Consider the following 12,559-nt stretch of genomic DNA (forward strand, 5'->3'; position numbering starts at 1 on the left):
CACCATCTTCTACAGTCACATCTGCAAAGCAGATCGGTTCTCCCCCCGGCTCCAGGAAACACCTCCAGGGATCCACCGAGGATTGCGTGCCCCCGCCGACCCACCCACCTCCCTCCGCCAACCGGCCCTCCCCCGTCCACACGCCGCCTCCCCCCCCCCCCCCGCCGCAACTTTTCTCTCGCATGCTCTCCTTCGCACGGATTTGCCATTCTGATGTCGTCTCTCCGGGAACGGAGCTCGGAGCCGCTCTGAACCCGCTGCCGCCGCCACAGCCTCTCCGCGTCGCCGTCGCCTTCCGCCGCCTCCAGTGCTATGACAGGCAAACTCGTGGAGAAGCTGCCGGGGACCATGAACACTTTGATGAACCAGTTGCCTGACAATTTGTACCAGGAGGAGATCCCCAACTCTCTGAACATTTTCTCCGGCAACGGCGAGGCTCACTACAGTAACCAGATGGCGGCAGGTAAGGGAGGGAGGGAGGGAGGGAGGAGAGGGCGCTTGTGGCGGGGGGGGGCGGGGAGGAGGAGGGAAGAGGGGAGGGTGGCGGCGAGGGAGGGGGCGAAGCATGTGCCTGTGTTGGGGGTAGGTGGGTGGGCGACGGATCCTTCGCGGGCAAGGAGAGGCCGGGGCTGAGCCTCTCGTCTGCCTCCATCCCTTCCACCTCCTCCGCGGCGCACCGGGCCATCGCTGCCGGGCTCCCGGGGAGAGTGGCAGGAACGACCCGCGGGGGAGACGCTGGAAGGTACGCTGGCCGGGGAAAGGGACGGGCAGCCGCAGGGTGGTGGTGGGCGAGCGGCCCTTGGAAGCCTGCCCCCTCCTCCTCGCCCCCCCCCCGGGTCCCCTGGACGCTGCTGCCCTTTGGAGGCCTCCCTTGGGCTCGCCGCGGGTGCGTTGCGTGCGGCCGTGGGGATGAGACCCCCTCCCCGGGCGGGCCTGTCCTTTCGGCGCGCGCGTGTGCGTGTGCGTGCGTGTGTGTCCGTCCTTGTGTATGTGTTTCCCCCTTTTCCGTGTGCTGTGGCTGCTCTGTGACACAGGCTGCTCTCGCTGCGCGGGCACAGCTTCCCCCCCCCCCCGACACACACGCGCACACACAACCCGGCCCCCCCTCGTTCTCCTTTCTCTTTTGATCAATATGTCTATAGGAATCATGTCGGAACGAGAAGGGTGTGGGAGGGTGTGAGGGGGATCTTCTATTTTCCGATAAGGGGAGGTTTCTACGGGGGAGGATTTGGGATCGAGGATTCCTTGGAGCCGGAGAGGTGGCGGCGGCGGCGGCGGCGGGGGGGGGGGGGGCGGAGAGGAAGCGGGGCGGGCAAGGGGAGGCAGAAGAGAGGGGGTCTCTTGGTCTCCTCCTCGGCCACCTGGCCTTCCTCTCTCCGGCAGCAGGCCTGGGGGTGCGCTGAAGTTGCCTTGCTTCCTTCTGGACGCCTCGAAAGAAGTGGAGAGGAGGCGCGCGCGGGGCGGGGGGAGCGAGTCTGGGCTGGAGCCTCCCTTTTTCGAAGCCGGAGTCCGACCCGGTTCGGTTCTGCCTCGCCCGCCCCACCACCACCGCACCCTCTCTTGCTTCAATCAACCAGCCCCTCCCCCCCCAATCCTCCTTTCTCTCCATGGTGTCGCTCGATCTCCCCCATCGCTCCTAAAGGGAGAAGGTGAAAAGGAAGAAAGAAAGAAAAAACACCCTCCCCTTATATTTTTCATAACTGGTCTCGACGCAGAAATCACGGCAAGTTTGTAAAGCTCTGCTGGAGGCCCCCAGCTGTGTCGGTGGGGTGGGAAATCGCCTGGAGACAAGCAGAGACAGACCAGTTCGCTCTCGGCAGCCTGACCCTACCTGTAACTTCAGGTACCTGCTCCCTCCTGATCCCCCTCCCCCGCGCCCCCTTCGCTCGCCCCTAGGGTGCTCTCACTGGACCTGTCGCTCCTGTACATACAGCCGACCTGCCTTGTCCCCAGCCGCGGCGGCTCTCGTCCGCATGGGACTCGGGCGGCTCGTCTCGTGGCGAGGGCAATGGGGCCGAGCCGATGGGCGCCCCTTGTAGGGTGCCGTGAAAATGGCCTGTGCAGAGGCCACGCGACTCCTGTGTGTGCGCTTAGAGAGTCTCCCGCCTATGGGTCCGTCTCGTTTGGGTGTGTGTTATGTCTCTACCGTGTGTGTGTGTGTGTTGTACATGTGTGGACTTTGTACGAACGCGAGTGTTACACTAGTTCGTTCTTTCCTTCCACGGTGCGTGGCCGTGTGCGCGCGCGCGTATGTATATGCGTGTGTGTGTGTGTGTGTGTGCGCGTGTCCGTGTATAAATTGTTCCAGACACATACATCTCCCATGAACATATTTGTGTGCGCGCGGCTGTCCTTGTGTACGTAGGGAAGGGCGATCCAGGCTCCTGGGAAGTTAGTGCCTCGGCTCCCACCGAGGGGCGCTAACTTTGGGGGAGGGGAGGACACCGAAAAGCGACTGTGCCCCCCCATATACCAACCTTTCCGTGTATCCCTAAGCAAGTTAAGCCCAAGTTCTCCACCGCCTCTTCCCTCCCTGTCTTCAAATGCCAGGACTCCGCCTTCCCCGGCCCCGGCCCCGGCCTCCCCACGGCGGCTCCTTCCCGGCGTCGGCGACCTGACGATCTCGTGGGCAGGCCTATGTGCTCCAGGCGTCGCCGGTGCCCAGCTCCCGTCGCCGTCTTGCCAATGGCTGTTCACGGGTTTGGGGGGGGGGGGGATTCCAGGCTTCCAAACCGTGGCGCCCCCTCCGCCTCCGCCCACTGCACTGCCCTCCCCCGGCCTGAATCAGGGCCCCTTCCCCGCCGCCGCTTCCTCCGGCTGCCCCCAAATCGCTCACCCACTTCTCTCCCCCCGCCCCCCGCCCCGTTTCTCTCCCTCCGCAGATAATGTTATGGATATTGGCTTAGCCAACGACAAGGCCGGCCAGGACTTGTCGTCGTACTCTGGCTCCTTCCAGCCGGCGCCCGGGGGCAACAAGACGGTGACCTACCTGGGCAAGTTCGCCTTCGACTCGCCGTCCAACTGGTGCCAGGACAACATCATCAGCCTGATGAGCGCCGGCATCCTGGGGGTGCCGCCGCCGCCCTCGTCCAGCGCGCAGGCCTCGACGGGCAGCATGGTGCAGGTGCAGAGCCAGGCCGAGGTGGAGGGCATGTACCCGGCGCTGCCCCCTTACTCGGGCTGCGGCGACCTCTACGCGGGCGAGCCGGTGTCCTTCCACGACCCGCAGGCCAGCGCGGGCCTCTCGTACTCGGCGCAGGACTACCAGGGCGCCAAGGCGGGCGGCGGCGGCGGCGGCGGCCTGGACGGCAGCCTCTTCCCCATGATCCCGGACTACGGCCTGTACCACGGGCACCCCGGCGAGCTGGGCGGCCTCCCCGAGCACAAGCCCTTCCAGAACCTGGACCCGATCCGGGTCAACCCGCCGCCCATCACGCCCCTGGAGACCATCAAGGCCTTCAAGGACAAGCAGATCCACCCGGGCTTCGGCAGCCTGCAGCAGGCGCCGCCGCCGCCGCCGCTCACGCTCAAGCCCATCCGGCCGCGCAAGTACCCCAACCGGCCCAGCAAGACGCCGCTGCACGAGCGGCCGCACGCCTGCCCGGCCGAGGGCTGCGACCGGCGCTTCTCGCGCTCCGACGAGCTGACGCGGCACCTGCGCATCCACACGGGCCACAAGCCCTTCCAGTGCCGCATCTGCATGCGCAGCTTCAGCCGCAGCGACCACCTCACCACCCACATCCGCACGCACACGGGCGAGAAGCCCTTCGCCTGCGAGTTCTGCGGGCGCAAGTTCGCGCGCAGCGACGAGCGCAAGCGGCACGCCAAGATCCACCTCAAGCAGAAGGAGAAGAAGGCCGACAAGGGCGCCGCCGCCGCCGCCGCCGCCGCCGCGGCGCCCGGGCCCGGCGCCCCGCCCGCCGTGGCCTCGCTGGCCCCCGCGGTCACCACCTGCGCGTGACGCTGCTCCCGCCCCGCCGAGCCCCAGTGCCTCCCGAGCCAGGCTGCCTTTGGCTGCGCCTTGGCGCAGACCCCGCGCGGCGGCGGCGGCAGGAGCGGCTGCTCGCCTCCCCGGGCTCCCGCCGGAGGGGCGCCTTTGCGCGCGCGCCTCCCGCCGCCGGCCCGCTGGCGGCGGCGGCGGCGGGAGGGAGCCTTGAACTTCCCGCCGGATCGCCTTGATCCTAAGCGGCTGGGGGGGGGGGAGCCGGGGCTGAGCCGCTTCTCCCGGAGGAACTGTCGTGGGCCGCGGGGGCGCGGGGGGCTCTGCCGGGCACGTGTGGATGAGGGGGGCGACACACGGATGGACACGGGGACGCTTCCCCGGAGCCCCGCCCCAGCCCCTCCTAGGCGCCCCTGGTGATCTTCCTCCTCCTCCTCCTCCTCTCCCTCGCTGGAGGGGCGCACCAAAGCGCAGTGCTTGCTGCCCGTGGAGACCGCGTGTGCGCGCGTGTGCCTGTGTGTGCCTGTGTGCGTGTGCCAGCCTCTGGAGCTGGACTGGGCTGCTTTCACCCCTCGGTGAACCGCCCTCCGTGCCCCCGTCCCTCACACCCCCCCCCGAAGGGGCTGTGCACAGCGGAGAGGAGCGCTCAGGGCGGCCCCTCCCGTCCCACCGCCCTGGCGAGATGGCGGGAGACGCGGCGTGTGGCCTTGGCCTCCGACGGCAGCCGCCTTCCCTGGGGCTGTGGCGCGCCGCTGGCGGGGCTGCCGGCTGCTCTGTTCGGCTTCTCAGCCCCCTCGTGCAGCTTCGCCTTTCCCGGCGCCTTTGCCACGGCTGGGGAGCAGCCGGAGCTATTCCTGGCTTGGAAGAGCATCTCCTCCCCACCCCCCCACCCACCCTCTCTCTCTCTCTCTCTCTCTCTTTCTCGTCTTTTCTTTCTGGCTACCAGCCCCCCCCCCCCTTAAGTCCACCTTCCGCTCCTCTGTCCCCCTCCCGCGCAAGCATTCTCCAACACCCCCTCCAAACCAACAGAAAAGCCAGTGCGCCCCTCTTCCTTAAGACACCCCCCCCCTTGTCATGCCTCAAGCACCCCTCTTTCCTCCTCCCTTCTGCCTCCTCTCCTGCCACCTCGGGGATGACGAGGTCGTGTAAAGACCGTGTCACTCGTAGTCGAGGGCAAAGTACAGAGAGAGGCCAGGTCAACCTTTAACTGCATATTACACCGCTTTTTTTTTTTTTAAAGGTGGGGAATGAAAGAGATAACGGGGGGGGGGGGGACGCCAACTGGGAAGGCTGGTTCACACATTCCAAACTTTATTTCCTCCAAAGGAGGAGTGCGGCGGGGGGGAGTGGGGGAGAGAGAGAGAGAGAGGCATCCATTTAACGCTCCCTTTGATTCGTCACCCCAAATCCACCTTCCAGGCATTCGCTGTTGGCAGCTTCGAATGTAGTGACTGGGTTGAGCCCCACAAGAAAATGGGAATTGGGGGTGGGGGAGATCAGGGCTGCCTTCTTTCAACTCCCACCTGACTTGAATGTACTGTTGATTCCTATTCATTTTCCTCCGGGGGCTAGGATCCTGTTGGAGTGGAAGAGGCAGTAGAGTTTACAGGGTGTCTAGTTTGAGGGTCACTTTATGCACCCCTTGCCCTTCTATTTTTTAAGCTCTGTGTGTGTGCGTGCGTGTGTGTGCGTGTGTGGTAAATCCAAATGAACTATTTAAGTGTTCAAAAGACCCTTAAAAAGTTAATGGGACATGGGTTAGCAATTTCCAGGTCGTTCCAGGTAACCCTGGGGATGTTATTTTAGGAAAGAGGGCTACTGGGCATCAACTGGGGGGATAGAGTTGTTGTTTTTTTAGCACAAGGACAATGATTTCCAGAAATGCAGAAAACAGTGTTTTGATGCGTACTTTTTATAATGTGATTTTTTTTCCCCTGTTCTGTTTTGTTTGGGGGTCACTTAAAAGAAACTGAGGGGAGAGAAAGCACTTCGCCTTTTTCCTCTTCTCCTTCTGGTACGTGCATGTCATTGCATGTCTTGCTTTGTTTTTCTTTCCTTTTGTTTTGTTTTAATAAAACTGCTCAGATATTTAAGCAAAACAATGATAATAATTAAAAAAAAAACTTGTTGCCAAAAGGTTGTGTTTTATCCAGGTTTGATGTCTGCATGTTATAAAAAATAAATCAAAAAAAAATTCTCAGAGAGAAAAAAATGCAGTCTAATTTATGTGAACTGAAAGAAACAAAAATCAGGTTTAACTACAAAAATCTAAGGGAATGATATTTTTTGAAAGACTTTTGTATAAAGTTGAGTACTTAGGGAAAAAGAAAAAAACAGATGTAATATATTTTGTGGATGTTTTTATTTCTTGGATTTATAGTACCTTATACTAAGGTTAAAATGCTTGATATTGTGAAAAAGTGATAATTTTCACACACATTTCATTTGCTCATTTGTCATGTTGTAATGCAAATATGATAGTTAATGCATACAGCATTTTAAAGGGGAAAAATCAGAAATATTGAACTGATGTATTGTTGTACCATTTGCACTGTGAGCAAATGCTAATGCAGTAAATATATTGTGTTTGCTGACAATCAAATCCTTGTAGTAAATATCTTTATTTTTGCTTTTTAAATATCATTGTGTGTGCATATTATATGTCATATATTATTTGCTTTGGGGAAAAAAGTCTCTTATATGGAAAGGAAAGAAATTTTTGGCTTAAAAATGGGATATTAGGCATTGTGAATTCTTGTAGGTCTGATCTGGAATTTGTTTCTATGTGTTCTCTTGCTTAGAAGTGTGTGTCTTGTTTTGGATTGCATTTCTTTATGGGTCAGTATACAAGGCGTAATGGTCAGAATGGCAGCACCTTGACTTTGAATTCTTCTTGGTTTTGTGCAAAATGTCTTGCTCTATCATTTCCATTTTTGAAGCCAGAGATGGTAGGGAATATCAGCCAGGGCTGCAAGCCACAAGCACATTTATTTGGAATTAAGCTCCACTGAAGTCAAAGAGCCTTACTCCAAGTAATTTCATTTAGAATCAGACACAATTCTCAGTTATTTATGCCTCTACTCCTAGATGGTATCTATGGTCTTTGGCTCTTAATGTTTCCTTGTCTGCTGGAGTATTGTTTGCTGTCCTGTATTCTAAAATGCACAATTTGGGGAATTAAAATAGTCATCCCCGTGTTACATTTCCATCTTATCAAACCGATGTTTGTAAGTGCCTTGGCACAGGGACTCTATTGCCATAAAGCACCATGGGTGGGGGTATATTACTCCCCACTTTCCATTTTATTCCAGAAATTGGGTGGACAGTACCACATAAAAAATAAGGGTTAACTGCACACCGATTGCTTTCCATTTAAGAGAAACATGTACATTTCACAAAAGAAGCATTTGGACTAGCTGGGATGGCTTAGCTGTTAATGCTCTATCTCATTCACAAAGCCTCATCCAGGTGGGGGCTGGGGGGGACAAACAGGTGAAAATGGGGGTTAAAAACATCCATGCATGCTTTTTAGAAATGGTAGCAGGAATTGAAAGGGGGCAGTGGGGGGATAGATACTCATTAGAAAATTGTAAGAAATTCACAGAGCTTATGAAGGATATGTACTATCTGCATCCAGTCTAATGGGGTATATTGCAAGTACCATGATGTTATGGTCTTAATCCACATACCTTTTTAACATACCAAGAGACATTTGGGTAGATAGGGCTATAGAAGAGCAAAATATTATTTGGCAAAGTGATTTCCCTCTTGCCTCATGAGGACCAACCAATAGTGGTGGTATTTGTGTGTGCTTTTTTGTTAGTATTTATTATCACACATCTCCCTTCATTATGGAAGTGATAGAGGAGAATTCCTGAGACTTATAAATGTAGCTGATGTTTGTAGCCAGCCTGGTATACAGAACCAGTTAAGCTTGGAGCAGTCTGTTCTCAATGTTATTTGTTTTGTCAGGATAGAACAGCTGAAATCTCATTATTTTGGCTTGAAGATCAGCTGGGAGACATACCGTGAGTCTGAAATGTGCCTTAGGGTCTGTTTACACAATCATCAGATTCATGGGTAACGCATTTCCTGGAATGTACCTCTTCAGCATGTGTGAATGCCATCCTGTAAAGAAAAACAACACCATTGCTTTGCACATAGAAAACTGGCATGCTGGAGAAGTCTAGGCCAAACCTTCTCCCTGACATAGTTAAAAAAAAAAAAAAAAAAGCCAAAGAGAGTGGTGTTTTTTTTTTTAATGGGGATGCATTCACACATGTAACATTCCCACCTCCATACTGAAGGGGTACATTACCAGGAAAAGCTTTCTGGTTCAGCCTTCCCCAACTCGCCTCCCCCCTCCCCGAGTGCTGTTCTGGTGATTGCTTAAATGGCCCCATGGAATGGTTCCACAGTCACAAATGCCAAAGCTTAACACCTTGCCCCTGCAATTAGGGATGGATTTTCAAACCGAAATAAACCCCCGCTTTGGAAACAATCAACCACTCCTGTATGGTTAAGGCAGATGAGCATACAAAGCCCTTGGGTAGATGGGGAGTTGGGCCGTTGGTTGAGACAGTCTGCATGGTGTCTGCTCTGGCTGATGGCACCTTTCCAGGGTCTCTGGTAGGGCTTCTTTTCAGGCCCACTGCCTGGGGTCCTTTGGGCTGCAGAAGCTGGAGTTCAGGCTTGGGACTTTCTGCAAGCGGGGCATGTGGTCTACCACTGTGCTTTGGCCTGCCCTTCCCATCCCACTGACAGTGTTTATTTTCCCCAGTATACTGTATCAACTGTTCGTACTAGTAGACAGTAAGTCAAGCACATCCTCCCCCCACATGCACAATGAACCAAAGCAGGAGTAAATTTGAGCCAATCTTGCAACATAGAAAGGTTTTCAAAAAACGAATATAGGCCTCAGTTTTTGAAAACACACACACGTTTGTCTTCTGTAGGGGAAAACTACACAAAAAGAACTGGGTCAGAACTGGCCATGAGACTGGGGATGCTTCCAGACGTCTCATGAGAGCAATTCTAATCTCTTCTGTTCTTGTAGCGGTTTGCTTACAGTGCATGGTCTGTTTCTGACTGCTTTCTTGAGGGAGAGTAGGAGTTTGTTTGAACACAGTTGGTTGTAAAGAGTGGGGGGGGGCTTTGTACACATGCAAGGTTTACTTTATTTTATTCACTTATTTGGGGCCTTCTGAGTCCTCTTTCTCCCAGTTAGGCTTCCAAGGTGACAGAACTTAAAATCTCAAAATATTGTGTATATTCCATTCTGATTTGGCTAATGAGAATATTTTAGAGGGGGAAATGCTGGTGCTTGTCTTGTATCGATAACTTTGAGCAGCCCAAACGGGGAATTCCAAAAAGATGCTACTCCTCCCATTTATGATTGCTGATGACTGAGTAGCATCCATTTTGTTCTACAGAGCTGGGAGGACTATCTTGTTGAGCAAGGAATTTCTCTCAAAAGAAAAAGAAATCCAGCATTTCCATTTACAAACAACTCTTCCCTTCTATGTAAACACAATAATATATATTTGCAGCATTTAGGAGTCAATTTGTGAGATAACTACTCTTGAGTGGATAAATATCACTATTCTCTGGGTCAACACCCTTTCTGTTCCTTCTTCATTGCTTTTCACCTGAGTCTCTGGATTGTATTTTCCCCCTTAAGTTCTAACCAGTTTTGGTCTGTATGATTGCCATTCAGGCAACTGCAGGTTTCGCTATACCAGGGCTGCAAACTGTGTGACGCAACAAGCTGAGTGCACCCTATCAGCCATGGATTACGGTCTGCCAGATTCTCCTATTTCTGCAGTCCTAGGCAAGCAACGAAAATAGGAGGTTTCTTGGATCCCTGGTAGGCCACCTTGCATAGCTGGTGAGCTGCATTGATCTTTGTGAGTCACAGCTTGTGCCAGGCTGGTTAATGCATGCCTTGGAGAAAAAATAACCCTCTATAGTCCTTTTTGTTAGATGGAAACTTTGGTGCCCAGGAAAGAAATTACTTGTCCAAGCTCAAACAAGAAGCTCATGTGACATTTGGGAAACTAGTCTCATGCTTAGTATCTTATCAGAATGTTGAACATGAATTCATTCATGCCTTGCAAGGATTTATATATATTTAATTGGGAGGGCCTGCCCGATTAGTGTTGTGTCTTACAAAAGGCTGACCTCATTTTTGGGGAGTATTTATGTAGCAGCTGGACAGGTCTTGGTTTTCTTGAGAGTCTAGTCCCTTTGCTCATGGTTATCAAATGACTTGCAAATAATAGTAAGTTTAATAGCAAATAATAGTAATTTACTTATTTGTATATAAATGATTCTTATTGTTTTAATAACTAGATAAGGGAGTGCTCAGCCATCAGGACTTTAGCTAGTTCTTCTATGTTCTGATTCTGGATGGTGTTAAGTGATGTAAGGTAAATTCAGTATGTTCTGTACTGAATGTGAAGTATGATACATTTCTTCTTGTTGTCTCCTCCATCCACCTCAACTCTTCATAATTCTTGAATTTTGGCCCTCTATGTTGAATTCTCTGAGAATGCCAGAAGGGAATAGGGTTGGGCAAAGTGATATAGTCTCTTGGCAGAGATTAAAATAGACAGGAATGGAATGTTCATTGTGCTCTCTCAGGAGGAGGGAGGCATGACAGAGCTGTCCTTGAGTTTTAGCCGAGGTTCTAAAACTTGTCTGGTTTTCACTGTTACCTCTTGGTGTCAGTGCATGTCTACAAGTCTCCAGGATGATGATGATGATAACAACAACAAAATTTGGATCTGCAAATGTCTCCCCAACAATTAATAGTTTTGCTTGAGGATCATTTCTCCAGTGCTGTATGTTGCTTTCATTTGTGTAGCCTGGATCTATCTTGGTTTCTAACCTCTCTAGATCCTTTTACGTTAATCCTTTGTCCTCGGTGATGTTTGTGACACCTCCCAGTTTAGCATCATCTGCAAATGTAATTACCATGCTGTTTACCTGCCTGTCCAGATTGCTAATAAATAAAGCCAGTCCTAGCGCTTATCCCTGCGGTTCCCTTCTGGACACCTCCCTGTCATCGCGCAACACCATCTAGCATTGCCCTTTTGTCTCTGCTCCCCTAGCGAGTTCTTGCTCCATGTGACAGGTCTCGCATCCAAGCCAATTTGAATTAATGTCTCAAGTGAGATTTCAAGAGATGCCATATCAAGGAATTTCCTAGAGCGAGGACATATATATCTCCTGCTTCCCCCTTCATTGCAATCTAGGAATTGAAAAGGTTTATGGGAACACTTTGGAACAGGAAGTGTTTCGAAGGAAGCTGAACCTTTCCACAAGGACATTATTTTTTTAGATGAAGGCCACCATATTGTAAAAAAACCCCAAAAACCTATTGCTGTGTATTATTATTTTATACAGTGCCATCAACATACATTAAGTTTTAAGGAATAACATAAGCCAAAAAGACAGGCTCTTTCCTTCCCCATCTAGGTTTTGACACAGGGAGGGGATTAATGAGTAAGGCCATTGAAGTTTGCATGGGATGGCCTTCACAATACTCACTGCTTTTCTCTCTTACAAAAATTTTCTGAGTACTGCATCAAGATTTTGGATGGTTTAGGTTCTTCTTCTCTCACTCTTTTTTTTTTTTTTTAAGGGAATGGAGCTATAACCTTTTTCTCCTTTGACCTGCCTCTAGTTTGGTTATCTCAAAAGCTTAAAACCTGATCCATAACTGTTGAGCTGAAGTGCTGAGATTTTTGTTGCCTTTGGTTCCATGAAGCAAAGGCATCTCACACCCTTCTCCTACCCCTAGTTTCCCCAGAAAAGGACAGTGGGGTTAATCACGGTTTTGCTTTAGATGTCTTTTTTCTCTCTCCCCCTCCCCCCTTGCCACATAGGATGAGCCAGCTTCACCAACCTTCTCCTCTTTGCCAATCCAAACCCATCAGATTTGTGCTTCTCCACCTTCTCCCTCTGGTCAATTTCATCACCTGTGTGAAACTTGCAAGTTCCTCCTTCCAGATCTTGCTCTGGGTAACCTGACCTAATACTGATACTAGTATCACCCTATGCCCCACCTTCCTGCAATTCCTGCTTCTCCCCTTATCCATGTCAGTCTTCAATCTCAGGTACTCATTCTCTGCTGATCCTTTTGTGTAACACTTGGCCCTTAAGCTGAGCTAAGCCCCTGCAGGGTGTTCTCTCTGAAGAATTTCTTCATGGCCACAAAGAGTTATTTGCAAAGGATTTTCTTCTGTCTTGTAACATCTGGCTTAACTTTGCTTTTGCATCATGTCATCACTAATGTTCCCAGTTATGCCCTGTACCGCATCCACACAACTGCCTTCTTTGTGCTTTGCATCTATCTGTATATCCAGTAAGAAGTTCATGCAGTCTTGCTTCTGCTCTTTTTCACCTGCCTATGCACTCCAAACCTTGTAGCCCATGATATTCTACACACACACACACACACACACACACACAGCTTCTTTTCAAAACTGTCCTCCCCTGTCTGTTTTTTTACTTGCCCAAGAACTCCACCTGCCTTGTGAGGGTCTCACATTTTGCAATGGGATTCTGCAAATGGAAAGATTTTGCAACCTAATCACAAAAATACTGAATGAAGAT

The 12,559-nt window shown here is 51.8% G+C and overlaps 1 protein-coding gene across 1 annotated transcript; it reads left to right on the forward strand.

Annotated features, from left to right (window-relative positions):
* The first annotated feature begins 297 nt into the window (after positions 1-297).
* Positions 298-3,961, forward strand: EGR3 (early growth response 3). The gene is made up of 2 exons (XM_084808189.1): positions 298-463; positions 2,883-3,961. Exons 1-2 carry the CDS (start codon positions 313-315, stop codon positions 3,959-3,961), a joined length of 1,230 nt encoding a protein of 409 aa, XP_084664315.1. The 5' UTR covers positions 298-312.
* The last annotated feature ends 8,598 nt before the right edge of the window (positions 3,962-12,559 follow it).

This window comes from Heloderma suspectum, chromosome 6 (genome assembly GCF_057233095.1).
Source record: "Heloderma suspectum isolate Gila_16-S chromosome 6, 16-S_ref, whole genome shotgun sequence".
NCBI lineage: Eukaryota > Metazoa > Chordata > Lepidosauria > Squamata > Helodermatidae > Heloderma > Heloderma suspectum.

Excerpts from the sequence above, each read along its gene's own strand:
- EGR3 (XM_084808189.1), top strand. The coding sequence starts at position 313 with ATGACAGGCAAACTCGTGGAGAAGCTGCCGGGGACCATGAACACTTTG. Across the intron at positions 464-2,882 it reads CAGTAACCAGATGGCGGCAG|ATAATGTTATGGATATTGGC; the intron begins GTAAGGGAGGGA and ends CTCCCTCCGCAG.